Source organism: Pleuronectes platessa, chromosome 5, assembly GCF_947347685.1.
Source record: "Pleuronectes platessa chromosome 5, fPlePla1.1, whole genome shotgun sequence".
In the NCBI taxonomy this organism is placed as follows: domain Eukaryota; kingdom Metazoa; phylum Chordata; class Actinopteri; order Pleuronectiformes; family Pleuronectidae; genus Pleuronectes; species Pleuronectes platessa.
In genome coordinates, this window is record NC_070630.1 from 2,034,555 (window position 1) to 2,061,525 (window position 26,971).

The following is a 26,971-nucleotide window of genomic DNA, read 5'->3' on the forward strand; positions in this document are numbered from 1 at the left end:
CACACGTTTTGGTTTCAAATTGGTTCTGAACCTGTAAGAAGTGCTTCAGGTTTTCATGTAAGAACCATGATGGTATCAGTGGGTGTGTCCGGTTTGACTGGTTGGAAAAGCAGGAAGGAGGAAACCATGAAGGAGGCATGTCTGAATACAGTTTCTCCACCAGTGGTTCAAACCCTCCCAGGTAATCAAGTGCAATCCACTATCTTACATCTACTTTACATCTGATGTGCAGCGATCTCCATTACTGACAAATCTGCTGATTAAAGCTGTTCCACTGAGAACTGGTGGTAACTGGCTGGTTCACTGGGCCACACAGACGGTCCTGCAATCCTGAACAGAACCAGTTGGAGGGTTCTGTCACAGGAGGAGGCGTCTGTACAGAGGTTTCGCTCACAGCATTTTTCAAATACTTTTAAAATAGCTGCCATGCTTCAAATACTCTGAGGCTGGAGAAAGTTGCGAACCATGTCAGGAATTCCACAAGCGGACCGTGAGTTTCAATGACTGCGTTTCCCTGGGGATTTTCCATCCTGAGAATCGAGCCTCTGAATAAAAGATGTTGAACCACAGCCGGTTCGAGGTTCGAGAGTCGGTATATCGGCCCCGGTGCACCGTGGTGGCGGTTCGGTTCTCCTGCCTCGCCTCGGTGAGTCGTATCGGCCTTCAGCTCGCAGCCAGGCCGCCAGACACAAGTGGGACCGGGAGCCTGATGACGCCCTAAAGCCTCCGCACACACACACACACACTGGAGCAAATCTGCACTAACACAATTCTGATGGTTTTTACAACAATGTGGCGCCGTGTTTCCGCTCAGGCAGGAGGAGGAAGAGGAGGATGAAGAGGGAAAGTACCGGGAGAAGAATCACCTTTAACAGAGAAAGGGCAGCAGCGAAAAGGGAGAGAGACACAATCCAGCAGTTTTCATGGAGAGAGAGGAATGAGAGAAGGATCCAGAGAGGAGGGGGGGACCGGCTGCGGCTGAGCGGGGAGAGGGTGATAGAAAGTGGGGCACCGGTGCAGCTGCAGGCCCGTCCTCTGACCTCCACTCCCCGTCCCAGCCATTTTCTTTCATGCCCGCCGCCGCCTCCTCTCAGCCCGGCTCCACTCGGCCCCAGCTGGGCCCCGTCTCCCCGGCGTCTGTGCTTACCTTCCGCTGCTGCTTCTCCCAGGCCGGGTCCAGCAGGAGGTCCCGGTCCCAATCGTTCTCTTGCTCCATGTAGATTTGAACACCGCCGGTCGACGACTGGTTATTAGCAGCGTGGTAATCTACCATGTCAGCCTGGCCAAGCTGAGTGCGCGGCGGACGGTCTGTCAGAGGAGGTGGGAGGAAATCAAAAAAATAGAAACGGGGGGGAAAACCGCAGTGACGTCTCAAAAGAGGGAGGCGGCACGGGGAGGGGTTCGCAGCCCGGGCGAGGAGGCCGTGTTCGGTCGCCGCTTCCAGCCGAAGAGAGCGCGTCTCCGAGTGATGCGGAGCCGGTGTGTGAGTGACAGTTCCCCGCTGCTGCTGCCGCCGCTGCCGGGAGGAGAAGAGCGGCTCGGTGCGGCTGCTGGGAGGAACCGGGAGAACCGGCCGGAACCACAAGCTCACGGCCGCCAGCACACAGGGTTCCGGCCCGGCCCTTCAAAATAACACACGGGTTCAAGTGCACTGACTCCACAAACACACACACACACAGGGTTTCTCTACTGGCATCGAACCATTCATTCTGATTTCTATTGAAGACACACTATATCCAACAATAAAGAAGAGTTCCACCCCCCCTTTACAAAATCTCCATGTGTTTAACTATAGTCACAATATCAATGATAATTAGAATCTATAATTTGACATTGCATTACTATTGTGTATTGTTTAATCAGTGCAATCACAATAACTATTATAATTGCAATCAATAATTGTTAATTTTATTTCACTCCACCTTCCCTTACACCAAAAGAGAAAAAATCACACGTGAAGGATTAAAGTAAATTCAAATGTTGAAGTAACATCACAAAGACACATTTTCATTTATAGAGTCAGTGCTCAAAAGTCTTTTTTCATAAACATTAGACGAGAGAAGAAAATAAAGTTCATACAAATAAATGACCTGTATTATTATTTAGTATTTGTAAAGAAATTGCACTTTGAATTGCTCTCTGGTGTTTTATTTTGAAGGTGTCCTCGCCTGTTTCCTGTGATAAACCTGTGCATTTGTATTGTTCAGGCCAGACACCTCATTAATATTCATGACCCACTTGGACGTGAGCTGCCGAGACAATGAAAGTTAATCAATCCCAAATATTAAACAGTTTCTTCACTTCTACTTCTCTGACAAAAAGAAAATATCAACAGGAACAAATTATTTTATTGTTACACACAAATTAATTAAATTGTGTTTGTATTACTTGTTAACTTTATTTAATTAGTTAACAAGTCTCTTATTTCTGTGTTTGAATTCACAACTAACCAATTTGTAAATTGTGCTGCTTTGTTTTACAACTTTAATTTTCCTCTTTATGCTCAGAACTCATGTCCTGAAGTCAAGGAAGTATAAGTTAATCAAATTTAGCAGAGGAAGAATTCAGTTTGTTAATGACTTTGGAACAAACGTACAACCTGAGGTTTATGTTTATGTTTTTGGACCAGAACATTCAGAATATATACTTCTGGGTTAGGGTTAGGGTTAAAACATTGTCCTTGCAAAATATTAATTATTGCCCTGTGTCCCAGCCTCAAGAAGATATGAAGTAACCTGAGAAGGTGAAATCAGTCATAGTTTGTTATTACATTATTTATGTGCAGACTGTGAACATCAGCGGGTCATGAACCAAACGCTTTAGAGCCACTGACCCGGGGGACTGACATCATAAAGAGCCCGAGCTGCAGCAGCATCCATTACTCCTGGTTTGGAGGGTTACCGTCCTGTCTGCAGGAGCCACCTTCTCAAGTAGGTCATGCTCAGGCTGTCTGGGTCGATTAGTGTCAACACAGCCCAGAGCAGCATATACACTCCGGCCCTGATTCTGTCATGTGATGCCATACAGTGCGGCTCGACTAGTCCTCGCCACGCTGTGATTGGTCAACACAGGCCCGGGTCATAATTGCAGCCTGGTCTGGACTCATTAGCAGGAACAAGGGACTGTTTTTCTATCTATTTAAGGAGGGACACACACAAACAGCAGAGAAACACATTCTCATTGTCCAGATTTTACAAGAACTTCGTATCAGGTTCCCACAACATGATTAACACAGACACCAAACACACACTGCTGATCAACACGTTCTTTTCCCAACTGAGGGCACAGCTTCTATCTTTTATCCAATTAGATAAGACGTTGCCCCGATTGTCACCAAACTTTACCTGAGACACAAACACACACACACCCTGACCTGAAACTAATTCTAAACCCTGAACCAGCTCTTTAAAGTTGTGTCAGAAAGTGAGAACTGACTGGAATGTCTTTACTTTCCCATGACATCCTCACTCCAATGGTTAAACCTCAAACTGGTCCTAACAGGATATACCCCCCCCCCCCCACACACACACACACACACACACACACAACCTCTGGTATGTGTATCTCAGACTGTTCTCAGTGTAAAGAACGATGCTGGAAGACGGATATTTACACATACCAGACTTTAGGAAGGAGCAGAGGATCATCTCTGAAAATATCCACTGTGGTGGTGGGGGGGGGGACTTCACAGGGACACCAGAGTCAACTTCTTCATCAATCATCTGTATAGATTTAAAATGTTAAACCACAGGAGCTCATGTGGTTTAACACAGACTTGAACTCATGATGTAAATGAGTTCGAGTCTCTCAGGTCTCATGACTCCATTGACCTTCACATTCACATGTACAGATGGTTCATTTTCATCAAGTGAGTTTTAATATTAAAGAACGAGCACTGACTTTATCTTTTTAGTTCTGAATTGTTATCATTGTTTCTGTTATCAGCTTTTTGGGATTTAATCCATAGGTCAGATCTAAAGTTATTTTACTTTGTTGAGTTGCTAGTTTGCTCATTTATTACACTGACAATCGACTGTAACACCGGAGTTAAAGATCAATAAAATCACTGTTTATTAATTTATTCGTTACAGTCGCTGTTTCTTTTTTGTCCGCCAATTTAACATAGAGTTAATATGTTTTTGAAAAATCTGTTACTGTAGCAGCCAATTTACAGTAAAGTATAACATCATTATAATGCATATTCTAATGCACTATATTATATTACGCCACATTTACAATATGAAACACAATAATCGACATGTCAAGCTAGAGAAGTAATGGATTAAATAGCATGAAACATCAAGTAAAAGCAGTTTTCTTGTCAGGTTCCACTCTCAGCTCATCCTATCTGCATTCTGAAGTGTCTTTGAGCAAGGCACTGAGTTTAAATTAACCATTTAGGGACTGTCACTGGTTGTTTTCCACTTCAGCTTTAAGGCTTTCACAGTAATAAAGCAACATAGACCGTAAATAAACATGGACCACATGATGGATGTTTTGGTTTGAATTGGATTTTTGATGATATACAGGCTGAGACTGACGATTAGTTAAATGCTCAATCCACCGATCGCTCTGCTGCACAGACTCTGACTCCAGATGAGGTCTTCTCAAATATTTTTATTGTGAAGCATACATTCGTTAAAAATACATTTAGCTTAAATTCAAATGAACATTATGACAAAGGAAATCAGATGAAAATTACACCAGATTTGTAAAATGAAAAAAAGGACCAAAACCTCACAATTCCCACAAATAACCTAAAAAAATTAACTTAATTAAATCCAAGATTAATGCATCTTTTCATCCATTCCTTCTAAGAAAGAAATCACATGTGTCCAAGTCCGTCCAAAGCCTCTCTCACTGAGGACATGTGGGATCTTTTCAAAGAGGAGGGAGAGTTTCTTTAATCTCTCAGCGTAGGAGAATAATCTTCTTTGCACAAAGTCGGCCACAGGACAGAAGATGCTGCTGTTCACTCACTAAACATTTCCAGTTCTCAAAGACACCAGGTATAAGTGTGATCTATTTCTATTCTAGTTTTAAACACCTTGGGGAAAAAAGTATTCTGACCACGAAGTCCTGTAACGTTGAGACACTGCTTCTCCTTGGTATCACAGCTTGGTGATACATCTGGATAACGTTTATGCAACTTTACTCTAGAGTAATGTAGTCCATATACAATTTTAAACTGCATTATTTATTTATTTAGTTATTTATTAAGATAATTTAAATATTTATTCCAAATATCGAACCACAGTTCTTTCTTTATATCATTTGAATTTACCCGTCTGAGATCTTGTAAATTATCATATATAAACGAAGCTGTTCTACTATATAATTTTTTTTAATTCAAGGTATAATCGAAAGAGATCTGTCCTGCTTCATCAGGAGCTCGTTCCACCATTCAGGAGCCAGGACAGCAGTCAGTCTATGAAATGATCAGTTGAATACATGATGAACTACTGGCTATGAAACTGGCCGTCTGAAGCCACAAAGATTGACACCATGGATAAGAGTCAGTTCTCATGTTGAGCAGCGTTTAATTAATATCATTAATTATTTTGGAAGTTTGTTGTTATTTGGAGTCAGATGTAGTAAATTCAGGCTCAGAAATGATGTGAACATCTTAAAGTTTCATTCCTGAGATCACTGAGGCTACGTCTGCTCAAAAGTCACTGACACAGTGAATCATACACTTCACTGACATCACAGCTCCACGTCCGTGTTTGACCTTTGACCCCGGATGTTTCCGTGACTATACGATGACTCCGTACACGAGGGGGAACTAAAGGCACAGTATGTCCTTGTTTGCATCATGTTTCTGTCACTGAACCACACTTGACATCGTTCATATACACAAATACAACAAAAATCACACATTGAGATCGAGCAGTGAAAAGAAAATCAACAAAGAGCTGAGTGAGTCCTGGTGAGTGTGACTGAGTGGAGCAGGTCAGTTGTACATGGTCAGGTGGAGCCACTGGAACCAGAGAGAGAACATGAAGTGGTTTATTTTCAGTTCTGTTTTAATGAAAGAGGTGTAGAAGGAGTCTGGGGGGTGGAGATGTATCTGAGTTCATACCCGTCTGTAGCTGACTGCTATCGTTCCCATTCCGGCCACGTCGTACGCTTGGAATTTCTCTGTGAACGAGGAGAAAACAACAACAGTTCACCTGAAAGCTTCTGTGGAATTGTTCCTGTTTCTATCTTCTTCTTCTGCATCAAGCTTTGTCTCTGCAGTTTTCTCCTCCCTGTTTCCCACGCCTATGGAGGACCATACATGACATAAGTAAAAATAAATAAATAAATAAATGTATAAATAAATACAGAAATAAATAAATAAATAAATAAATAAAAAAGGAAATAAATAAATTAATACAGAAATAAATAAATAAATATGTTAATACCAAAAGAAATGTCAAAATAAATGTCTTAAATATATTTGCACATTTATTTATTCCCTGATACATTTCCTTTTCATTTGCAGTGTCCTTATGCTAATGAGAAAGGCGGGCCTAGCCGCAGTCTCATGCAGGATTGGTCACAGGAGTGTAATGATCCAGCCCTACGTCTGCCTCTCAATGCTGACTGGTGTCCAGTAGCTGTTTGCAGCGTTGAGCCAGTTCACACTTAAAATTAACTAGTTCAAGTTCAGAGGGTTAGTTAAGGTTATTTTTTATTGGGATGATTTAGGTGTCGGTAGTCCTGACTGTGAGCGTCACGTGTTCTACTGAGCACAAGGAGCGAGCCGAGAGGAGAAGGAGGAAACAGAAACTCCAGCTCGGTACAAACCACCTGCAGCTTCTGCTCTGATCATGAAGCCGCTGATCTCTGAGCAGATGTGACCAGAGATGCTCTGTGTTTCCACTGTTCTACAAAGTCACTGACCGGCTGTTTCATGGTGAAGAGCTCAAGTCTCAGTCACTGCCCGTGTCTCTGAGCAAGTGTGTGACGGAGCGCAGGGGCTGTGTGTGTGTGTAGCTCAGTTGACCAATCCTGCTCGAGACTGAGGTTAGGCCCGCCTTTCTCATTAGCATAAGGACACTGAAATGTGGAAATAAATAAATGTGGAAATAAATAAAAGTTGGAATAAAAGTGGAAATAAATAAATAAATGTGGAAATAAGTTTAAGACATTGATTTATTTAATTCTGCATTTATTTCCACATTTATTTATTTATTTCCACATTTATTCCAACTTTTATTTTTCGATTTCAGTGTCCTTATGCTAATGAGAAAGGCGGGCCTAACCTCAGTCTCGAGCAGGATTGGTCAACTGAGCTACACACACACAGCCCCTGCGCTGCTCCACACACTAGCTCAGAGACACGGGCAGTGACTGAGACTTGAGCTCTTCACCGTGAAACAGCCAGTTAGTGACTTTGTAGAACAGTGGAAACAGTGAAAACACAGAGTTTCTCTGGTCACATCTGCTCAGAGATCAGCGGCTTCATGATCAGAGCAGAAGCTGCAGGTGGTTTGTACCGAGCTGGAGTTTCTGTTTCCTCCTTCTCCTCTCGGCTCGCTCCTTGTGCTCAGTACAACACGAGACGTGACGCTCACAGTCAGGACTACTGACAGCTAAATCATCCCAATAAAAAATAACCTTAACTAACCCTCTGAACTTGAACTAGTTCATTTTAAGTGTGAACTGGCTCAACGCTGCAAACAGCTACTGGACACCAGCATTGAGAGGCAGAAGTAGTAGGGCTGGATCATTACACTCTTGTGACCAATCCTGCATGAGACTGCGGTTAGGCCCGCCTTTCTCATTAGCATAAGGACACTGCAAATGCAAAGGAAATGTGTCAGGGAATAAATAAATGTGCAAATAAATTTAAGACATTTATTTTGACATTTCTCTTGGTATTAACATATTTATTTATTTATTTCTGTATTTATTTATTTATTTCCATTTTTATTTATTCATTTATTTATTTATTTCTGTATTTATTTATACATTTATTTATTTATTTATTTTTACTTAAGTCATGTATGGTCCTCCATACACGCCTCCTCTGTCACCTCCCCCTCCCTCCCCTCGGCTCCTATGCCGCTCTTCACTTCCTTATTTTGGATTGTTTTGTAAATTCAATTATGTGATAATTATGGATGATCTGAACATGTTATAGTTTGTGCAGCTTCTCCTGAGACAACGAGCCGTGTGTGTTCCCCTCCCTTACGTATCATGCTCTCCAGTTTCATCACCAGGTACAAGAAGCCGGGGTAACTGATGGTCATGTCTGGCTCCGTGTATCTCAGGCCAACCAGCTGCATCACCAGGTCGTCCACCGTGATTCCTGCAGCACAAACACACAAGAGTTCCTCTTTCATTCATGTGTGATCACAGCAGAAGTAAGAACTTCCTATTTCAAAACAACTACCGCCTGAACAGGGACTTGAACCCTGGACCCTCAGATTAAAAGTCTGATGCTCTACCGACTGAGCTATCCAGGCTCTAAGAGCTGAGATTTCATACGCAAATAAAAAACAACAATACACAAATTATAATGTGACATGTTGAGGCTTCATCAGTGAGGCTGAGGCAGCAAATCAAATGAAGACAGGAAACTGTGTTTGCACAGTACTGAGACTCATCAGTCAGGCTGCACTGTGAAATAAATAATGTAATATTCACTTTGTTAAACATCATCACTTCAAATGAAATAATTCAAACAAGGCGTCTCAGTCGGTTGAAGAGTTGTTGTTATTGTGAAAGTGTCTGTGCCTCTAGAGAAGGTCCTGCTGCACTGGGCCTCAGCCATAGATATATATACAAAGGCTAGATGTCTCGGCCAATGGAGTCGAACATCTGCACATGGCGGCCATCTTGCCACAGTCAGCTCGCTCACCATAACATTGTGTTGGAAATGGTACGTACTTTTTAAATAACCATAACTTGCTCAGTTTTCAACCGATTTTTTAACGGTTTGGTTTGTTATAAACGTCAGAGATGTAGTTATGAAACTGAATACCTATGAATAATTATGTTATTTTTCACAAAATAATTAAAATTGCTGTAAAATAGTTACATTTCTCTTTACAATTATACATCAAGATTTTTTTTATTTTATTTAAAAGAACATGTACCACCACAACACAATGTTATGGGTGAGTGAGCCGCCAGTGTCAAGATGGCCGCCATGTGCGGACGTTTGACTCCATTGGCCGAGACATCTAGCCTTTATATATATATATATATATATATGGCCTCAGCTGCCTGTCAGATTGGTTCATGTCAGGAAACTCACACTAATCCTGACTGATTGAGCCAGATAACTTAAAGATATCATGTAGAAGTTGACTTGGTTTCATAGTCGTGTAACAGTAGTGACCCACTTCATTAAATACATGTGTTTTAAAACTTCTATCGCCTGAACAGGGACTTGAACCCTGGACCCTCAGATTAAAAGTCTGATGCTCTACCGACTGAGCTATCCAGGCTCTGAGAGGTGATGTTTCATACACAAAAAAGAAAGACACAACAAAAAAAGACATAACAAAAATCATAATGTGACACGTTGAGGCTTCATCATCAGCGTCAGAATGTTTGTTCCCTGTCACGGTTTCTGATAATCCTCCTACTGGTGTTTTACTTCCTTATTAGAAGTGAGTCCAAGGTATTTACTTTACTACATGTCACTGCCTGTGTGCTCTCTCTCTCTCTCTCTCTCTCTCTCTCTCTCATGTCACTGTACACATTGTTAGCCACTCTCTGGATCCTGTGTTGGATTTAATCTAAACTATAGCATTGTTTAATAACCTACTTTAATAGAACTTTACTTCATATTAACTAGAGATTTGAGCGTATTTGACTGATGAGGCAACAACTAAATCTCAGAGTTAATTTTCTCTGACACTTTAAAAAGTTAGTGCAGGATGTTAAAATGATTGTAGTGTGTGTAAACATAAAGTTAATCAGGTCGGATGCTGATTCTTTATCTGATTCAAACACCTCAGTGTTATTTGCGACTCTATATTTGTTGCTAAAGGCAAAGGAGCAGGTGAAGAGAGGTGGTTCGACTCCCCCTATTGGTCACATAACAGATGTAGAGCCTGAATCTATCAAACGTGTTTTAACACATGGAACCTGTAAACATAGCAGTTTGAGAGAACCCTTGAGGAGTGAAGGTACCTGCAGCCTTCAGAGCCGGAGCAACCTCCTGATACTCCAGACGCTTCGTCTTGTTCTTGTCAAACACCAGGAAGATGTCCTGAGGAGGAAGAAACACAACTGCACTGACATCATGAAGTTCAATTCAACGATGGAAACCTGTGAAACACCTCATAAGCACTTTTCCCCTCTGAGAACAGATATTAGTTATTAATCAGTGTTCAATACAAACAAGCATAGTGACTGCCCTCTACTGGTTGAATCTGGCTATTGCAGTTGAATTATTCTATTGGCTGATGTGCCTCCTTACCGTGTATGTTGTTAAGCACTTGTTTAGATAAGAGCTAGACAAATAAAGTTATTATTATAACTACAACACACATGGTGAATATGACATTTTTTGTAAGAGACATAAAGATATTCATGGTTATTAATAGCTTTACAACTATTTGAACATTAGTCTTTAAACTAAGGTCACATCACCACTTCCTCCTCCCTCTCTTGCACTCGCACTGCCCCGGCAATGAGAGATGACACAGCTCCGGAGCACCATGGTCCCCCAGCTTACTGGTCCTCCGCCTAACTGGTCCTCCGCCTTACTGGTCCTCCACCTTACTGGTGCCCACCTCAGGGGGTTCTTGAGGAGACAAGTTCTCGACTTCTAAACAACCCTCTGTGTCACCCTTCATGTGTCTATGGCCTGAGGACTTCACTGAAACTCGCCCTCACTCACTCAGGGTTGCAATTAGGTTGAGGTTATGGTTAAGCTTGATTGATTTATTTTCTTGATGTTACTGTGTGTTGATGACCTTACCGTCCACCTCTTGATCATGTCCCACAGACCCATGAACTCACGCCAGTTCAGCCGAGCGGTGCCCTGAGTCTGGATTAAATACTGAGGTCAAGAAAAAGAACCAGACACGAACCAGAACAGTTTCAACAGAGTCGGCTCTGAGTTCCATCAATAAACAGACTCATTTTAAGATGGCAGCATTAGGTCTGTGAACTGAGTCCTCACTGAGAAGATTAGCATCCTGAACTAATAAAATATAGGGGGGGGGGAGATGTTGGAATTTTGTTCAAGGAATCCAGACATGCCATAAACAAGATGAGTCTATAACTTACAAGTATCAACAGACACTCACAGCTTGAGACACACAACAACCTACAACTGTTTAGCACAACAACTCTCAGTACAAGTACACACGTTAAATACCTGAAAGAAACACAAGTTAGTCCAGTTCCCTGCACATGTACAACCTCTCAACTTCTGAATTTTCACAGACAGAGAGCTGAGAATCCTCAGAGATAATAACAGATTATTTGGTCATGTTTACAATTTAAATTCATTTAATTTTTCTGGTCCTCGGTGTCTAGATGAGTAATTTTTATCTGTGGAAGTGTGTGAGTTTGTTGAGATAAAAGAAACAAGGATACATCGGTGAGGACCACCAGACTCTTGCAGTGCTCCAGAGCCAGATTCTTCTCACTGCCGGCCAACACTGAAGACAAATCAGCAGAGAGAATTATTATTAATAATGCAGGACTTTAAATCATGATGTACAATGAGAACTGAAATGTCCATCCTGTGTTATATATTCTTATGGTGATAATAATATTTTACTGTTCATTTCAGTAAAAAGTGGGTCTGGATACCGAGGACATAAACCGAACTTTGTTGAGTAGAAGACAACATACCTCCAGGAGGCTATGGTATAAATATCAGGTCATATTTCAGATTTAAAAAAAAGGTTTGAAAAGGTTGTTTCTGTGTTTAAAAGCTGGAAAACGAATAAAAAAACAATATTATGAATCACTGTTCTCTCAGTGCATCAGTCGGCTTTCCAGGTTACAAACCTTCTAAGTGCTGATCTGACGACTGTTCCTGACATGTTGAAACTTGAGCCAACAACCTACACAACTCACACATTTACGAGCTTGCGACTGACATTGTTGACAGGAGCATTGTCCTGCAGCTCTGATCTGGAACTCCACAAATGCCCGGAGGCTCCTAACCTGTTGTTTGCTCTTTGCTGAAGTTCAGTCCAATCACATGCCATACCCCAGGTGACTTGGGGGGGGGGGGGGGGGGGCACACTAACTACACAAATTCATCACAAGCAGTGAAAACAAAGACACGCAAACTGATGTTGAATCCACACTGACCTCCTCCCTGTATGGCCTCAGTCAGGAGGCTGTGCAGATGCAGCGGTTTGCAAATCCCCTTCTAAAGAACACAAGACATGAAACATTCACCAAACAAGACTCACACCGTCACTCCTCTTCATATATCTCTCTATATACATATTACATATATCTATATATATTAATATCTCTGAGGTGCAGGTAAGTCTCACCTTGTTGCAGTGTTTCATGAACAGGCGTTTGATGGATTTGGGCGAAGGGAGCGCAGCCTGGTGAGGATGTGACGGCTGCAGACAGAAAACACAGAATCACATTTCTCTTTACAAACACATGTCGACTGTCTGGGTTCAACCACTGGAGCTTTGTGGGCTTTTAAATATTCCAATGACATCAGTTAATTACCGTTGTTGGAGCTGATTTATGGCAACAGGCGTTTTTAATTCAGTTTGCAGTTTATCCGCCCACTTATCTCAGTGCACGCTGGCACCTATCCCAGCATGCAATGGGTGGGAAGTGGGCACGCCTTTAATCCACTCAGCGGTCTATCCCGGGGCTGATATGTGCAGACAGGCAACCATTCACACTCACATTCACACAGACAGTAGACTGATCTGCCGGTTTGAGGCTGAGGCAGCGAATCAAAAGAAGACAGTTTGCACAGTAAAGAGACTCGTCAGTCAGTCACTGTGAAATAAATAATGTAATATTCACTTTGTTAAACATCATCACTTCAAATGAGATAATTCAAACAAGGCGTCTCAGTCGGTTGAAGATTTGTTGGTATTGTGAATGTGTCTGTGCCTCTAGAGAAGGTCCTGCTGCACTGGGCCTCAGCTGCCTGTCAGACTGGTTCATGACTCATTGAACCAGATAACTTAAAGACATAATGTGTAAGTTGACTTGGTTTCCTAGTCGTGTAACAGTAGTGACCCACTTCATATAATACATGTGTTTTAAAACTTCTATCGCCTGAACAGGGACTTGAACCCTGGACCCTCAGATTAAAAGTCTGATGCTCTACCGACTGAGCTATCCAGGCTCTGAGAGGTGATGTTTCATCCGCAATAAAGAAAGACACAACGAAAAAAGACACAACACAAATCATAATGTGACATGTTGAGGCTTCATCATCAGTGTCACAACGTTTGTTCCCTGTCACGGTTTCTGATAATCCTCTTAATGGTGTTTTACTTCCTTATTAGAAGTGAGTCCAAGGTATTTACTTTACTACATGTCACTGCCTGTGCTCTCTCTCTCTCTCTCTCTCTCTCTCTCTCTCTCTCTCTCTCTCTCTCTCTCTCTCTCTCTCTCTCTCTCCCTCTCTCTCTCTCTCTCCCTCTCTCTCCCTCTCTCTCTCTCTCTCTCTCTCTCTCTCCCTCTCCCTCCCTCTCCCTCCCTCTCCCTCTCCCTCTCCCTCTCCCCCCCAGTTAATGAGGAATGTTACGACCCTGAGGTCATGTGATATGACAGTCAAGACTTCAGGTAACTGTTCATTTGAGGGAAGCTTGAGTTACTCCAGGCTCTGATTTTATATCCTCTGTGAATGATTGAACCAATTCAACACGTGTCTCTTACCTCACTTTGTGAATTGACGTCTTGTGGCGGTTTGTTAACTGGACTGAAAAGAGAAAATCAGAGAATCATCATAATTATGATCATAAACCTCAAAACGCTTCGTCATAATGGGATGGACGAGAATCTAAGTTTTAATTTAATGATGTTTTAAATTCTCCCATGTCCCGAAAACTACAAACACCAGAGATGAATCCCTGACTCACGCGGCCGTGTTGCTCTGCTCCGTCAGCACCCGGAGGAGGAACGCCCCCTGCTGGTTGGGCTCGAAGGTGGAGGGGATGATGACGTAGGAACCGGGTGGAAGGGAACCACGGAGAACCACCTCCCGGCGTGAGGAGTAGTGGGTGCTGCAGCAGACGGGGCGGACGGCCTTCAGCTCTTCAGGAGACAAGTATCTTTTCTTAGGATGGACCTGGTGAGATGCAACAGATTCATTACACATGGCGGCGTAGTTCTCCATCGTAAAGTACTACGTATTGTATATGCTTTAATCGTACGTTTTGTGAAATAATAAAATTAGAGACTCACACGAAGTTAAGTAGTTTCACACACTCATAGATTATTAGTCCCCCCCCCCCATGAATTTGAAAAAAAACAAAAATGTCCATTGTTGCATCATTAAAGAAAGTGAAAAAGAATCCTGTTGTTTTTGTGTAATGCTGAAAACAAACAAAGAAGCTCCAGAGATAATAGAACCTATCCCAGCATGCAATGCGTGGGCACGCCCTTAATCCTCAGGGCTAACATGTGCAGACAGGCAACAACTCACGCAATAGGCTCAAACTGGGGCAGCGTTAAAACACACAGATGAGTTCAGTACAGTTGTGTGCGTGTACCGGGAATACATGCAGGGCGAGGGACAGGTCAGTGCCTCGGCGTCTGTGGAGTTTCTGCATCAGAGACAAAATGAAGGAGCAGCTCTTCCTAGAGTCGCTGCTGTCCCCCTCCGGCAGGAGGAGCTGGAACTGAGGGTTCTGCCAGAACAAACCTGCAGACACACAGACACACACAAACACACACACAGACAAACACACACACAGACAAACACACACACACAAACACATATACACACACACACTGAGACATGTGTAATGATTGTAAAAGCACAACAATAAATTACTTTTAGTGGACATTTCATGGATTGTCTTGTTGCCCCATTAGATATCACTGGAGCCACAGAGACGAGCTACTGCACCGACGCGTTTTTGTGAATTTCTTTCATTTACACATGAACAATTATAAACAAAGGTTGAAAAATACTGGAATTCCCCTGTAAGTGAAATGTTAGAGTACTTCCTCCACCACAGGCCCAATGACTCGTCAGTGACTATGAGTCATTCCTACCTCCTTGAGGAGATCCTCCTGCTGAGACGCTCGGCACCCAGTTCCCATGGAGCATGATGCAGCGCCAGGGCAGCACGCCGGAGTCCGGGGTGCCGGCCAGGTGACACACCTCCATCGTCTCAAACTGCTTTCCGAAGTCCGCCACCGACATCCTGAGTGAGAGGAGATCATTCACACATGACTGGTTTAATGACTTTGAACCCGTCAGTCAACAGAGACAGTTTTGGCAGCAGCTGTGTTTACATAGATTTGTATCACAAAACACTTTCTTTAACCTTCCTGTGACACGTGATGAGATCAGAACCATGAGTGCATGAGCAGAGAAGCTCTGTGAAGGTCAGAGCAGCTCACAGTGTGTGTCCCAGAGAGACGCCAGGGACTCACCAGAACTCTCCGTCCTCCCGTTGGACTCTCTGCAGTCGTTTCTGCTCCTTGGGGCTCACTGTGCTCCACTCCGCTCTGGAACACAAAACCACAGGTGGTGACCAGTCAGCTGATACCTGTCCCACATCTTCATGATAAGAGGATTAAATATTATCTTTAAACACAGACAAGTGGAGGAACCACATCAGAGAAGAAGCATGAATTCAATTTGAATAGAACTGTTATTTCATTCAAATCAGACGTGGGAATATTACCACTGAGTAAACAAAGTTTTTGCATTTCCTGCAAAAGTTCTTGTTCTCAAATTTGACTTTTTTGGAAACCACCCACAACAGGGAAAGAGGACAATCCCCCAAAAAGATATCAGTAAAAGTACAAATAAGTAAACATGCAATATAAATCCATGTAAATATACAAAAATAAGATTAATAGAAATAATAAATACAGTGTATGAGACTGAGGCGCAGACACACTATTTCAGGTAGTTTGAGATGGAGAAATTAAATTGTTCTTGCAGGACTTTTTTATTTTCATCAAACAACAAAGATAAGAAGTAAATGAATCCGGTTAATCTGGCTCATGCAGTACCAACCCTTCCACGTCGCTCCAGGGACCCACCCACTCTGTGTTGCCCCAGGGGTTGAGGATTCGCACCAGGTCCACGGTGCCATAGGCCGTCTTCACCTGGCAGAGAGAGAGAGAGGCTGACACGTGAGGGCAGTGAAGAGAAGAGGGAGGTGCACAAGTCCTGCAGGGGAACCTAATGTGTGCATCTGTTTATGCAGCCTGACGTCTGTGCGTCAGACTCAGACGGTGGAGATCAGGCTGTCGATCAAAGCTGCTGCCAGGACTCATCTTAAGATCTCAACAGAAATATTTAGTTGTGATTCTGTGAGATCGATTCAATTAGAATCTGAGTCGACACTAGTTCACCTGGTTCAGGGACATTTACCTTTTCTACTGCCGTCAGAGAGTAGGCATGTCTGTACATGATCCCCAGTTCGTTTATTTTTTCCAGAGGACCCTGGACACGGAAAAAACAAACATCCACCCACAGTCAGGACAGAAGGAAATCCAGAGCAACATGACTCATCATCTTCCACTGACTCTCTGAATCAGGGTTTGTCTCCAGGGACACAAAACGAGTCGTCTCTTTCTCACGGTACCTGACAGTTGGCACAGTTGATGAGCGCTCCTTTCGACAGGAGGTTTTTGATGACGGCCGGCAGGTTCCTGGGCAGCAAGGAGATGTTCAACACCTCCGACACGCCGCCCGTCATGTCCACCATGGCCTCGTGAGGCAAGCCCATGTCCAGAGCTCTGTAGCCACCTTTCAGCCTGAGGGAGCACAGAGAGGAACAGATGCTCAGATAAAGACTGTAACCTGCAGGAGGGTCTGCAGTGCAAAGTGTTGAGCTGAATGGACAAGACTCCATTACTGTTCATGTTCTGATCAAATATTGAAGTGTATTCTGGATACGTAGCTGGAGAAGCATCACAGGTTACAGCAATACATGCTTGAGTCTAATTTAGATTTTTCTTATATAGAATTTAATGCTTTAACTTGATAGGTAAAAAAAAAACAATATTGATCTTCTGCCCCATAAGAAATAGGAAAAAGTGTCTTATGATAAAGAGCATTATTTCATTCATCTTATTATTTTACACACACTTATTCTTATTATGCCATCCGCCACTTTAACCTTTTTCACTCAGTTTTTAGACATTTTTGTCAATTTCAAAAGAGATAATTCAACAAAACGTTGGTATATTAAGAAAACTGGAACATACACATGAATCAATGCACACACACACACTCACACACACACACACACACACACACACTCACTTGGCGTAGGCCTTCTCCAGCAGGGAGCTCCAGAACTCGTGTCTGTCGGGGGAGCTGAGGTAGATCAGGTTGTTGTCCTGAGTCGGCAGCAAGTCGTCTATTCTCACCTCCTCCCACTGACCGTACTGCCAGAACTACAGAGGGAGACGAGTGTTCATCACAACAACAAGGACCTGCCTCAGAGTTCAGGATGTCCGTGTTGCAGCGGTCACCCATGCAGCCTTGTCCCAGGGACTGTGTTTACTGTATTTACCCTGAAGGTGAAGCTTCCGTTGTATCCGTTCTGGAAACTCTGCTCTAGAGGAACCACCTTGACCAGCAGGGACGGGTGCACAGCCAGGGAGGCGATGGCAGAAAGAAGCCAACAGTCGTCTGAAGAGGTCAGAGCATCGGAGGGGGGGGTTCAGGTCATACAGATTATCACTGTTTCTATTTGAAATTAACATTATATCATAATTTGTCACCTCACAAATTACTCAGGCTGACTCATCGTGTGATAACACACTGTTTGTGTAACACTCGCTGGTTGTGTACTTACTGAGTTTCCCCTGGCGGATGTCCAGGCGTGTGGCTCCTTTCACGATGAACTGAGGGGACGGACACTGCTCCTGGAATCAGCAGCGAGTGCAGTGATTGGTTTAAAAAAATAAACTTTGACTTTTCTCCTGATGTATTGAGGAATATGCAAGTTCATTATAAAAACTCAACTCAGATTCATAGACCTACAAACAGAGGAGCTGCAGGAATCTGACCTGAATTCAGATCCCTCAGGAATACATGACCTCACATGAGGTTTTCAGATTGTGAGACTGAAACTCAGGATGAATTAATACGTGCAGATGAAAGTGAGAACAAACACAGAGAGCATTAATACAGTCACAGCCAACACAATGACAACACATCACAAGAAGAACCCCTATAAGATGTGTTGTGAACATCATTGTGTGTTTACAGAGTGTGTGTGTGTGTGTGTGTGTGTGTGTGTGTGGGCCTGCACCAGTCAAACAGGATTGATGTGTGTCCTGAGATGAACAGGCAGGTGAACGAGGGGCCGAGTTTTAACACGTTTCAATAAAAAACACCTGAAGCTGTTTGTTCTCTGCGTTCACTTCCTCAAACTAAATCTCCTCAGACTCATTCTCCACATAACTGAGGCTGTTCTGCTGGATTCTCCTCTGACCTTCAAGATCCAGGTTGAAGAAAAGAACTTCAAACAACTCACAACGTGCACAGACGTTTGGTTTTCATCCAGTTCAACCTGCATCACTTCCTCTTTAAAGGTTTTTGGGGGACATGTTTTGCCTTAACCCGAAAATCTGATTCTTGGTTGCAAAGACCAACTCTATAAAGCAAAGGAGCAGTTGATGTTATACATCCTGTTTGCATCATCTATCAATTCACACTGCAATGGCTCCTCGATGTTCTTTGATGCATTATATACAGGATACAGGGACTTCGACCCTGGACCTTCAGATGAAGAGTCTGCTGCTCTACTTCCTGAAGTTCCCTGGCTCTGTGTCTGATGTGAGAACAGATCTGCAGAAAATATATTTTACATTGTTTATGAGTCTGATCTCAATATGAGGATAAAGTGACCAAACAGCTTTGAGGAGTCAAACTGTGCTCTTGTTGTTTTGTTCATGAAGTTACACCAGAAATAGCAAATACACTCTGCAACACACTTGAAGGTGTGTAATGACCTTCATCGCACAGCAGCTACTTAAGATTCAGGCGGGAGTGAGAAGCTGTTTTATTATATAGAAGAAGATTTGACACATATTTACTCAACAGACGCTACGAGAAGAGGAAGAGGAAGAGGAGGAGAGGAGAGGAGAGGAGAGGAGAGGAGAGGAGAGGAGAGGAGAGGAGAGGAGAGGAGAGGAGGAGGAGAGGAGAGAAGAGGAGGAGGAGAGGTGAGGAGAGGAAGTGGAGTGTAGTTCCTCTCTTTCTTCTCCTCCGGACGCCCTGCAGGCCTTTGTGTGTTCTCTTTGTATCAACAGGTGATTTAATTGAAACACACCTGTGTGCAGTTGTTGAGAATAACACAAAGGTCGTTCACGTGAGAGAAGTGAGACCGCTACGTCTCGTCTGACTCACTGAGGAGACGAGTGAGTCACTGACAGTAAATCTGATTGGCCATTAGGCTGTAACACACAAAGAACACTATGATTAAAAGTTCACCATGTTCACCTCTCTCTGTGTTGGGCCTTTGTTTCCTTCTGGAGAAAACAGTGCAGGTGAGAAGTGGGTCGGAATCGAACCTGTGGCTGCTGCAGGAGAGCTCACCTGGTAACTCGGGTGCACCTTCTCTTCACCTCTTTTAGAATTTCATTATTTCATTTTTATCTTTTTTGAAATTTTCTACTGAAGGCATAAAATGTTAAATAACATATTTTATCACTAATGTGAGAAGATTACAGTCGCTGACACGTTTTTGTTTTTAATGTCAGGAGTTAAAATGTGAATGTGGACGTGTTACTCAGTAATGTGTGTATTAGTACTAGTGCCCCCCCCCCCCCCCCCCATATGAAAGTAACAGTGATGCAGTAATGGTGTGTTTAGCCTGTCACTCAATCTCTTTGCAGTAAATATTCAAAAATAACTTGCAACACTTTATGATTTGTTGCATAAATTCTCATTCATTATCTTCAGAAGCAGAAATCAGGTTTAATTAAAAACATGATTCATTATTAATTATTTCTGTTGAGACATAATTTTAAGTACCTGACAATAACTGAAGTACTAGTGTCCTCGTTCTGCACATGATGTCTCCTACAGGGAGGACAACATGCACAGTGTGTGTCTGTTTCTGTGCACTAACATGTTTGAACAGATAATAAAGTACTGGTTTTACCAAGATGTGTATCTGAAATGAAAGTATGTGGTATCTCAAACAATATTATGTATTAGCAAATGAGAAACTATCCAACAGGGTGGGAGTACTCAAGTAAAAGTTTAAAAAGGTAATAGTACATTTTGGACAGTGTATTGATGTGTAGTACTGTATTAATTGATATTACATAATGACTGTTTATTGAGGTTTATCATTTTATTTAGAGCCCGTTCTGGTGGTGACTCTCATCTCTAGTGACGCTGCATGTTTTCAAAGTGTATTAAATATTCTATAACCTGAACTTTTAATAGCATCTGTCAAATCAACAGAAGGAAAACAAAGTAGAGTAACATGGAAATATTCATGTGGAATAAATAACACTTTTGGTTTCTTTACCTTCGGTCTCTTCCACTTCACCCCGGTGTTCATCTCCAGCTCCCCCAGGGGGAAGTGGTAGTCCACGAACAGCCCGTCCCGACCCACGGTGTTCGCGTCCACGGTCTCCATAGGCATGTCCCCGGTCAGCAGCTCCGTGAGCCAGCGGCGGGACTGGGACCCGAGCAGCTCGTCGGAACACACCGAGTCCACGTCGTCCTCGAACGGGGGGAGGGAGCCGTCCGAGGACACGCTCTCCGACTTGATCATGGCGGAGGTCCGGAGGGATCCTGCAGGTACTTCAGGTACTTCAGTTACTTCAGATACCTCAGGTACTATAGGTAATTCAGGTACTTTAGGTAGTTAAGGTACTCCACGTACTTCAGATACTTCAGGTGCTCAATGTACTTTAGGTACCTCAGGTGAGTTTCCTCCTTTTTATAAACTCAGGTAATAAACCCTGAGGACACGCCCCCTGAGCACAGAGAACTGCCGCGGCTCATCGGACACGCCCACACGGTGTAATTAATTGTCAGACATTAACTCGTAAAGTTCTGTTGTTTTTACACGTGAGGAAAGTTAGAATAAACTTCTTATGTTAAACTGATTTAATAAGTTATGAATCTTTTCACTTTTCCTCATTTGATTCTCTGACAGAAAGAAAATAAACATATTTAACTAAATGTCCAACTTCTCCTTTAAGAGCTGGGAAACTGTGACCGTTGTTTATTTAAGCTGCTTTTATTTTTTGACAAATCTAAACTAAAAATGTTAACTTCATTTCTCCCAGAATGAGAATCGTCAGTCAATGGAATGTATTTTTACAGCTGATATTCATAAATCACAATTTGTCCAATCGATCTTAACAAGGTGCAGCGTTCTATGTATAAATATATAATTACAAACTTTTTTTATAGAGCACTTTTCTTTAAAAAGTTACAAAGTGTTTAAAAGAAAGAACAAATGGAGGAAAATAAAACACTAAGCTTTACGATAGAAACAGTTTTAAGACTTGAAGAGATTTAGAAACATCCTGAAGACGTTTTCTGTCTGATGTCAAGAGGTCAACTGGGATCTGAGATCCACCTGCTGGGATCTAAGATTCACCAGCTGGGATCTGAAGATTCACCAGCTGGGATCTGAGATTCACCGGCTGGGATCTGAGATTCACCTGCTGGGATCTGAGATTCACCGGCTGGGATCTGAGATTCACCGGCTGGGATCTGAGATTCACCTGCTGGGATCTGAGATTCACCGGCTGGGATCTGAGATTCACCGGCTGGGATCTGAGATTCACCGGCTGGGATCTGAGATTCACCGGCTGGGATCTGAGATTCACCGGCTGGGATCTGAGATTCACCTGCTGGGATCTAAGATTCACCTGCTGGGATCTGAGATTCACCTGCTGGGATCTGAGATTCACCAGCTGGGATCTGAAGATTCACCGGCTGGGATCTGAGATTCACCTGCTGGGATCTGAGATTCACCAGCTGGGATCTGAGATTCACCGGCTGGGATCTGAGATTCACCTGCTGGGATCTAAGATTCACCTGCTGGGATCTGAGATTCACCTGCTGGGATCTGAGATTCACCAGCTGGGATCTGAAGATTCACCGGCTGGGATCTGAGATTCACCTGCTGGGATCTGAGATTCACCAGCTGGGATCTAAGATTCACCAGCTGGGATCTAAAGATTCACCTGCTGGGATCTGAGATTCACCTGCTGGGATCTGAGATTCACATACTGGGATCTGAGATTCACCAGCAGTCACGAGAGGAGTTGGAACATTCACCTTCACAGAAATCCTCAGAACTAGAACCTGTTTCTAATCTTTTATAAACTGAGGAACCCAGTGACGGCTCTTATTGTTAAACAGGGAAATGGGATCAGTGTTAAATGTCCTTAAATCAATGAAACTGTTCCTTCACAGGGAAACTTAAAACCTCCTGAAACACAATCACACATCTCGTTGTCTACACAGGAAACACAACAACTATCACACCGTAATCCGCTTTAATCCACTGAGTCATGTCAGTTATTAAAGTTGTGCAACAGACGTCGATATTTAACAGTCACACCAGGAAGTTTAATCATTTATTGGAAGAGGAAAAATAATTAAAGAACATCCTGATAACGAAATGAACACAAACACTGACTCAGGCTGGAAATGATAAATTACTTTTATTGAGAAAAGTTTGAAAACAAATGATGCGGAAGAATCTTGGAATCTCCCTCGACTGATGAGTGTGTGTGTGGGTATGTGTGTGTTTGCATCACTGAGATGTGGCCATGATGCTGGATACACCTGAGGAAAGAAACAGGATAATTATTGATCTTTGATTTCACAAGTAAAATCACAGAAACGAATTATAAACTCAGAGTGGAACTTCAGGAACATCTGGATTTCTCTGTCTGGCTCTGGTCTCCACTGGATTCAGAGTCTCGTGGGTTTCGATCTGCGACACTCACTCTCGAAGTCGATCTTCTCCACGATGTTCTTGGGCTTGACGCTCTCCTCCTGGTTGAAGATGAAGATCTGACCGTCCTCGTCCTCCGTCCAGCCGTGTTTGTTCATCCACACCTTCACCTGCGTGTCTGGACGCACAGTGACAGGAAGCGTTTCAGTATCAGTATAGAAAATAAAATTAAATAAAAACTCATCTTCTCTAAACGGGAAGCACAGGGGTTCATGGTCTTGTATAGTTTATGAAGGGGCTGAACAGGTTTGTGTTCTTCTGGTCAAAGTTCTCACCCAGTGGATCTCCCAACATCTCAGCCAGTAACCGGTGCTCGATGGTCTGGTAGGTGATGCCCACTACATGACAGATGACTGGAGAAGAAGAAGAAGACCAGTTAAACACCAGGTGATGCACGGTTCCTTCCTGTTCTTCCAGACAGTTCAGAGAACGAGAGGATCAAGTGTCAGACGGTGAAACTCACATTTACGAACTGAATTCTCAAATCCAGTGATGCCGTCGATGAGCTCGCTGTTCTCCTCCAGACTCGTCTGTCAGAGACAAAGACGACGTGATTCAACAACAACACAAACAAAGAGGAGGAGAGGTGTCGAAACAAGGAAATGGAGAAAATCCTGTGTGTGTGTGTTTGTGTGTCTGTGCGAGTGTGTGTTTGTGTGTGTCGTACCCAGAAGCTCTGGAAGTGACACGTCTCCAGCAGGTTCCCCAGGTACAGGATCTGTCTGATGGGACGTTCCTCTTGCTGCGTCACAGTAGTCAAGGAAACAGACTCCGAAACACCCCCCCCCCCCCCCCCCGCCCCCCACACACACACAAACCCAAATCCATCTACACACACTCCGACACTATAGTACACATATTCTTTCACCAGAAACTCACCATTTCACCTCTTGTGGTCACAAACAGACTCGACTCTCTGATGAGTTTGTAATTGGCAGAAACACTGGAATCAACTAAATGACAGAAGAATCCACCTGAGAATCATTTAACTCCTGTTCTCTGTGATCCACACCACAGAGGGATCTTAAATCTCATTGGTGCTGCAGGGCTGAGACAGTAAAGTGTGAGTGTGGAGGGGACAGGAGTTTTAAATCCAGCTGCTCGACATCACACACGAGGCCCTGAAGTACGTCTGTTCACTTCCTCTTGTCTCAAACCAAATCCTTCAACTTATCAAAACCAGTTCAGTCGTGACTGGAGTCGGACTGGAACCACACACAGTAGTGACGCTGCCCCGAGTGGATACGTGTGTCTGGTCGATCATGCACTTGCACAGAGTGAAGTCGGTGTGCGGCAGGTTGGTCAGCGCCTTCAGGAGAATCTGGGACGTCACCGTCACCTGGAAGTAGGCGGGGTTAAACTGGTACCTGCACAGGAAGAGACGCAGTGTGAACTTCATCTCTGACTCAGGAATCATGGAATCGCTCATTTCACTTCAAGACTTCTAGTGAATAACAACGAGAGAAATAAACTCAGAGGAGAGACGTGGAAATCTAACGACTCCTGCAGCAGTCAGGAAGTCGTGCTACATCCAGCAGGTCTAACAGGAAGCTGTCATCCCTGCATCTTCTACCAGTAACTGAAGGAGTGTTGGTCTGCGTCTCGGGGACTCACAGCTTCAGGACGGCCAGGTTGGCCTCCAGGTCGTAGGCGTTCTCCTTCGCCTGCGTCTCCACGTACCGCTCCAGCGTGGCCAGGTTCTCTGGGTTGTACCTGGAGGAGGAGGAGGAGGAGACGGTTCATTACAATAACATCTTTTCCTGCTTATTAATGAAACCTGGTCTGTTCTCTCCTGTGAGATTTGACTGCTCAGTTCATCGTCTCGTTCTGAGTCCGGTGTCGTGCTTCTCAGTACACAGGTTTGATTCCTGCCTGAAAACATCAGAGGAGGATTTATAATATCCCGAGTCTCAGTTGACTTCCTGTTTAGTTCGATTCTCTTCTTTGCTGTTTGCTCTGCAGCGGAGGTTCACCCCTGAAGATGAACAGCTGTGAGGAGGAACCTGCTCTTCTTCTCTTTAACACGTCACTAAGAACACAGGTGATGGTGATGATGCAGCTGTTTTTAGCTTCAGTCATGAAAACATGAAAACTGCAATATTCTTCATCATCTGACTAGAACACCACGTGGCTCTTAAACACGTGTTTAAACTGGTTGATTCTCGTGGTTTGATCTCAAACTGCGGTGAACTCGAGCTGAACGAGCTAACGTTAGCTTAGGCGCTAGCACTCAGGCTAAGCTAGCGCTAGCACGGGTGCCGTGCCGGACCATGCGTACCGGTCGATGCCCCGAAGCAGCTCCCCCACGTTCGTCCGCATCTGCTCGAAAGACAACGCCATCGAGACCCGAGTGTGTTCACGGGGAAAGTGAGAGATGAAAACCGGAATAAAATCCACACGTGCAGCCGCTGACAGAGGAGGCACCGGAGGGAGAAAAGGGTCGGACCGGAAGGAACCACATCGGAAAGAGGACACAGATGATCGACGGACCGCGAAGGAGCGCTGTTACTGTGATGACGCTTAAACTGTTATATTGTGAATTTATTGTGTGATTAGTGTTTGTATTGTGTGTCTAGTGTTTTTATTGTTTATTAAAAACCGAACATTTCCAGACTTTTCTTGTTTTTCTTGTATTTTCCTCCAGTTGCCTCGCTGTATTCTGAAAGTGTCATCCGGAAATGGTAGCACGCTTCTTTTTGCATCGACGATATTTTACCATTTGGATTATCTGCAGTTCCATGTATAACCGCAAGGGGGAGGTACACACTATGCGTTATAGCAAGAGTTTGAACCCCTGCGGTCAAAGTGAGGTACTGTAACACCTTTAAAACAGTCAAGCTAGCGTTAAGGTACACAGAAGAGAAGATAACTACTTCCGGGAAATACTTTCACAGTAAAAGGACAAAATATTTGAAATAGATGCATACTGACGTTTTATTCCGTTTTAATTTACTTTTTATTTCGAACAGACATTCGTTGTGTAAACGGTTAAATCCAGGTTGTTTGTTATGAGGTCACAGTGGCATTGACCTTTGACCTCTGTACTCTCAAAGAGTCAGGAGGAACATTCCAGCACATGATAAGAAACCCCAGTGAGTTTCAGGTCCTGGTCCCAGTTGGTCCACGTGGACAGGATCAGACCCGGGGGTGCAGGTTCAGGTTTGCAGGAGGTGATTGACAGCTGAGACTGACCCTCGATTGGTCGAGACATCAATATCACGGATTCGGTCCCCGATCGATACAGAACAAATGATGTCATCGGTGCAAGATGGCGGCGCTGGAGTCCAGGATCGTTCAGCCTGTGAATTTCTCTCTGGACTCTTGTTAACTGATCAGTAACTTTAACATCAGTTTAAATTTAACCTTCAACTAGTTTCTTCTTTTCACATTTCTGGACCAAACTTTGAAGACAGTCGATCTTTACGTCTTCAGGTCTGAAATCTCAGCTGATGCTTGAGTTCACTGTTCATCTTGCTGGTCTCAGATCAGTTCAGGAACGACAGGTAAAAGAAGTGAACATCCTGCAGCGCTGCACAGAGACTCCCAGAGTGTAACCACAGCGCCGGTGCCCCTAATTTATCTCTGTGCAAATTCTGCTGAACAGGAAGTTGACGTGGAGCTTCAACACACACACACACGCACACACACACACACACACACGCACACACACACACACACTCCAGTAAGTGTGAATCTGAGACTGAAACTTGCGCCAAAAAACTGAAACTCTACAAGAATTTGCTGCACACGAGCTTCAGCTCTGACATCTTCCCAACGTCTGAGCTCACACACACACACACACTCACACACTGGAATCTTTAAACTGTTGTCGTACGTTGATCATTGAGAGAATTAAAAAAATAGAACACACAACA

General features: G+C 43.6%; 3 protein-coding genes and 3 non-coding genes across 8 annotated transcripts in view; all 6 read right to left on the bottom strand.

Moving 5' to 3' along the window:
• The window catches only part of LOC128439797 (alpha-actinin-4), a 46,863-nt gene extending 45,462 nt beyond the window's left edge, over window positions 1–1,401 (bottom strand). Inside the window, exon 1 of one of the 2 annotated variants that reach the window (XM_053422216.1) lies at window positions 1,148–1,401. In XM_053422216.1, coding sequence (XP_053278191.1) covers window positions 1,148–1,273 — 126 coding nt within the window. In that variant the 5' untranslated portion in view covers window positions 1,274–1,401. The remainder of the gene's footprint in view (window positions 1–1,147) is intronic. The other variant, XM_053422215.1, reaches the window with a different exon arrangement.
• A 3,196-nt stretch (window positions 1,402–4,597) lies between these two features.
• On the bottom strand, window positions 4,598–21,063 carry zgc:85932 (uncharacterized protein LOC405875 homolog). The gene is made up of 20 exons (XM_053423440.1): window positions 20,640–21,063; window positions 17,949–18,018; window positions 17,664–17,782; window positions 17,411–17,544; window positions 16,728–16,899; window positions 16,514–16,585; window positions 16,154–16,245; window positions 15,562–15,636; window positions 15,178–15,329; window positions 14,670–14,821; window positions 14,037–14,245; window positions 13,834–13,876; window positions 12,471–12,545; window positions 12,280–12,340; window positions 11,551–11,615; window positions 10,928–10,996; window positions 10,135–10,213; window positions 8,183–8,299; window positions 6,083–6,141; window positions 4,598–5,980 (listed from the first exon to the last, which is right to left on the bottom strand). Exons 1-20 carry the CDS (start codon window positions 20,886–20,888, stop codon window positions 5,954–5,956), a joined length of 2,091 nt encoding a protein of 696 aa, XP_053279415.1. The 5' UTR covers window positions 20,889–21,063; the 3' UTR covers window positions 4,598–5,953.
• Window positions 8,384–8,456, bottom strand: trnak-uuu (transfer RNA lysine (anticodon UUU)). The gene has a single exon. It is a non-coding gene; the product is annotated as a tRNA-Lys (tRNA).
• trnak-uuu (transfer RNA lysine (anticodon UUU)) lies at window positions 9,371–9,443 on the bottom strand. The gene has a single exon. It is a non-coding gene; the product is annotated as a tRNA-Lys (tRNA).
• On the bottom strand, window positions 13,225–13,297 carry trnak-uuu (transfer RNA lysine (anticodon UUU)). Its single transcript has one exon. It is a non-coding gene; the product is annotated as a tRNA-Lys (tRNA).
• Window positions 21,064–22,781: 1,718 nt separating the features above from the next.
• On the bottom strand, window positions 22,782–25,550 carry eif3k (eukaryotic translation initiation factor 3, subunit K). 2 transcript variants are annotated; one of them, XM_053422382.1, is made up of 8 exons: window positions 25,375–25,550; window positions 24,711–24,809; window positions 24,343–24,463; window positions 23,764–23,838; window positions 23,560–23,626; window positions 23,372–23,449; window positions 23,089–23,214; window positions 22,782–22,924 (listed from the first exon to the last, which is right to left on the bottom strand). In XM_053422382.1, the coding sequence occupies exons 1-8, from the start codon at window positions 25,434–25,436 to the stop codon at window positions 22,893–22,895; spliced, it is 660 nt and encodes a 219-aa protein (XP_053278357.1). In that variant the 5' UTR covers window positions 25,437–25,550; the 3' UTR covers window positions 22,782–22,892. The 2 variants fall into 2 exon arrangements, with proteins under 2 accessions (XP_053278357.1, XP_053278356.1); XM_053422381.1 differs by having other exon boundaries at window positions 23,764–23,841.
• Window positions 25,551–26,971: the final 1,421 nt, after the last annotated feature.

Coding starts and splice junctions, on each gene's coding strand:
- zgc:85932 (XM_053423440.1), bottom strand. CDS start 20,888: ATGATCAAGTCGGAGAGCGTGTCCTCGGACGGCTCCCTCCCCCCGTTC. Junction 14,246..14,669: donor TCGCCCTGCATGTATTCCCG/GTACACGCACAC, acceptor GCATCTCACCAG/GTCCATCCTAAGAAAAGATA. Junction 10,997..11,550: donor GTCTGGTGGTCCTCACCGAT/GTATCCTTGTTT, acceptor TATTTAATCCAG/ACTCAGGGCACCGCTCGGCT.
- eif3k (XM_053422381.1), bottom strand. CDS start 25,436: ATGGCGTTGTCTTTCGAGCAGATGCGGACGAACGTGGGGGAGCTGCTT. Junction 23,627..23,763: donor GTCACTTCCAGAGCTTCTGG/GTACGACACACA, acceptor TGTCTCTGACAG/ACGAGTCTGGAGGAGAACAG. Junction 23,450..23,559: donor TGAGAATTCAGTTCGTAAAT/GTGAGTTTCACC, acceptor CTTCTTCTCCAG/TCATCTGTCATGTAGTGGGC.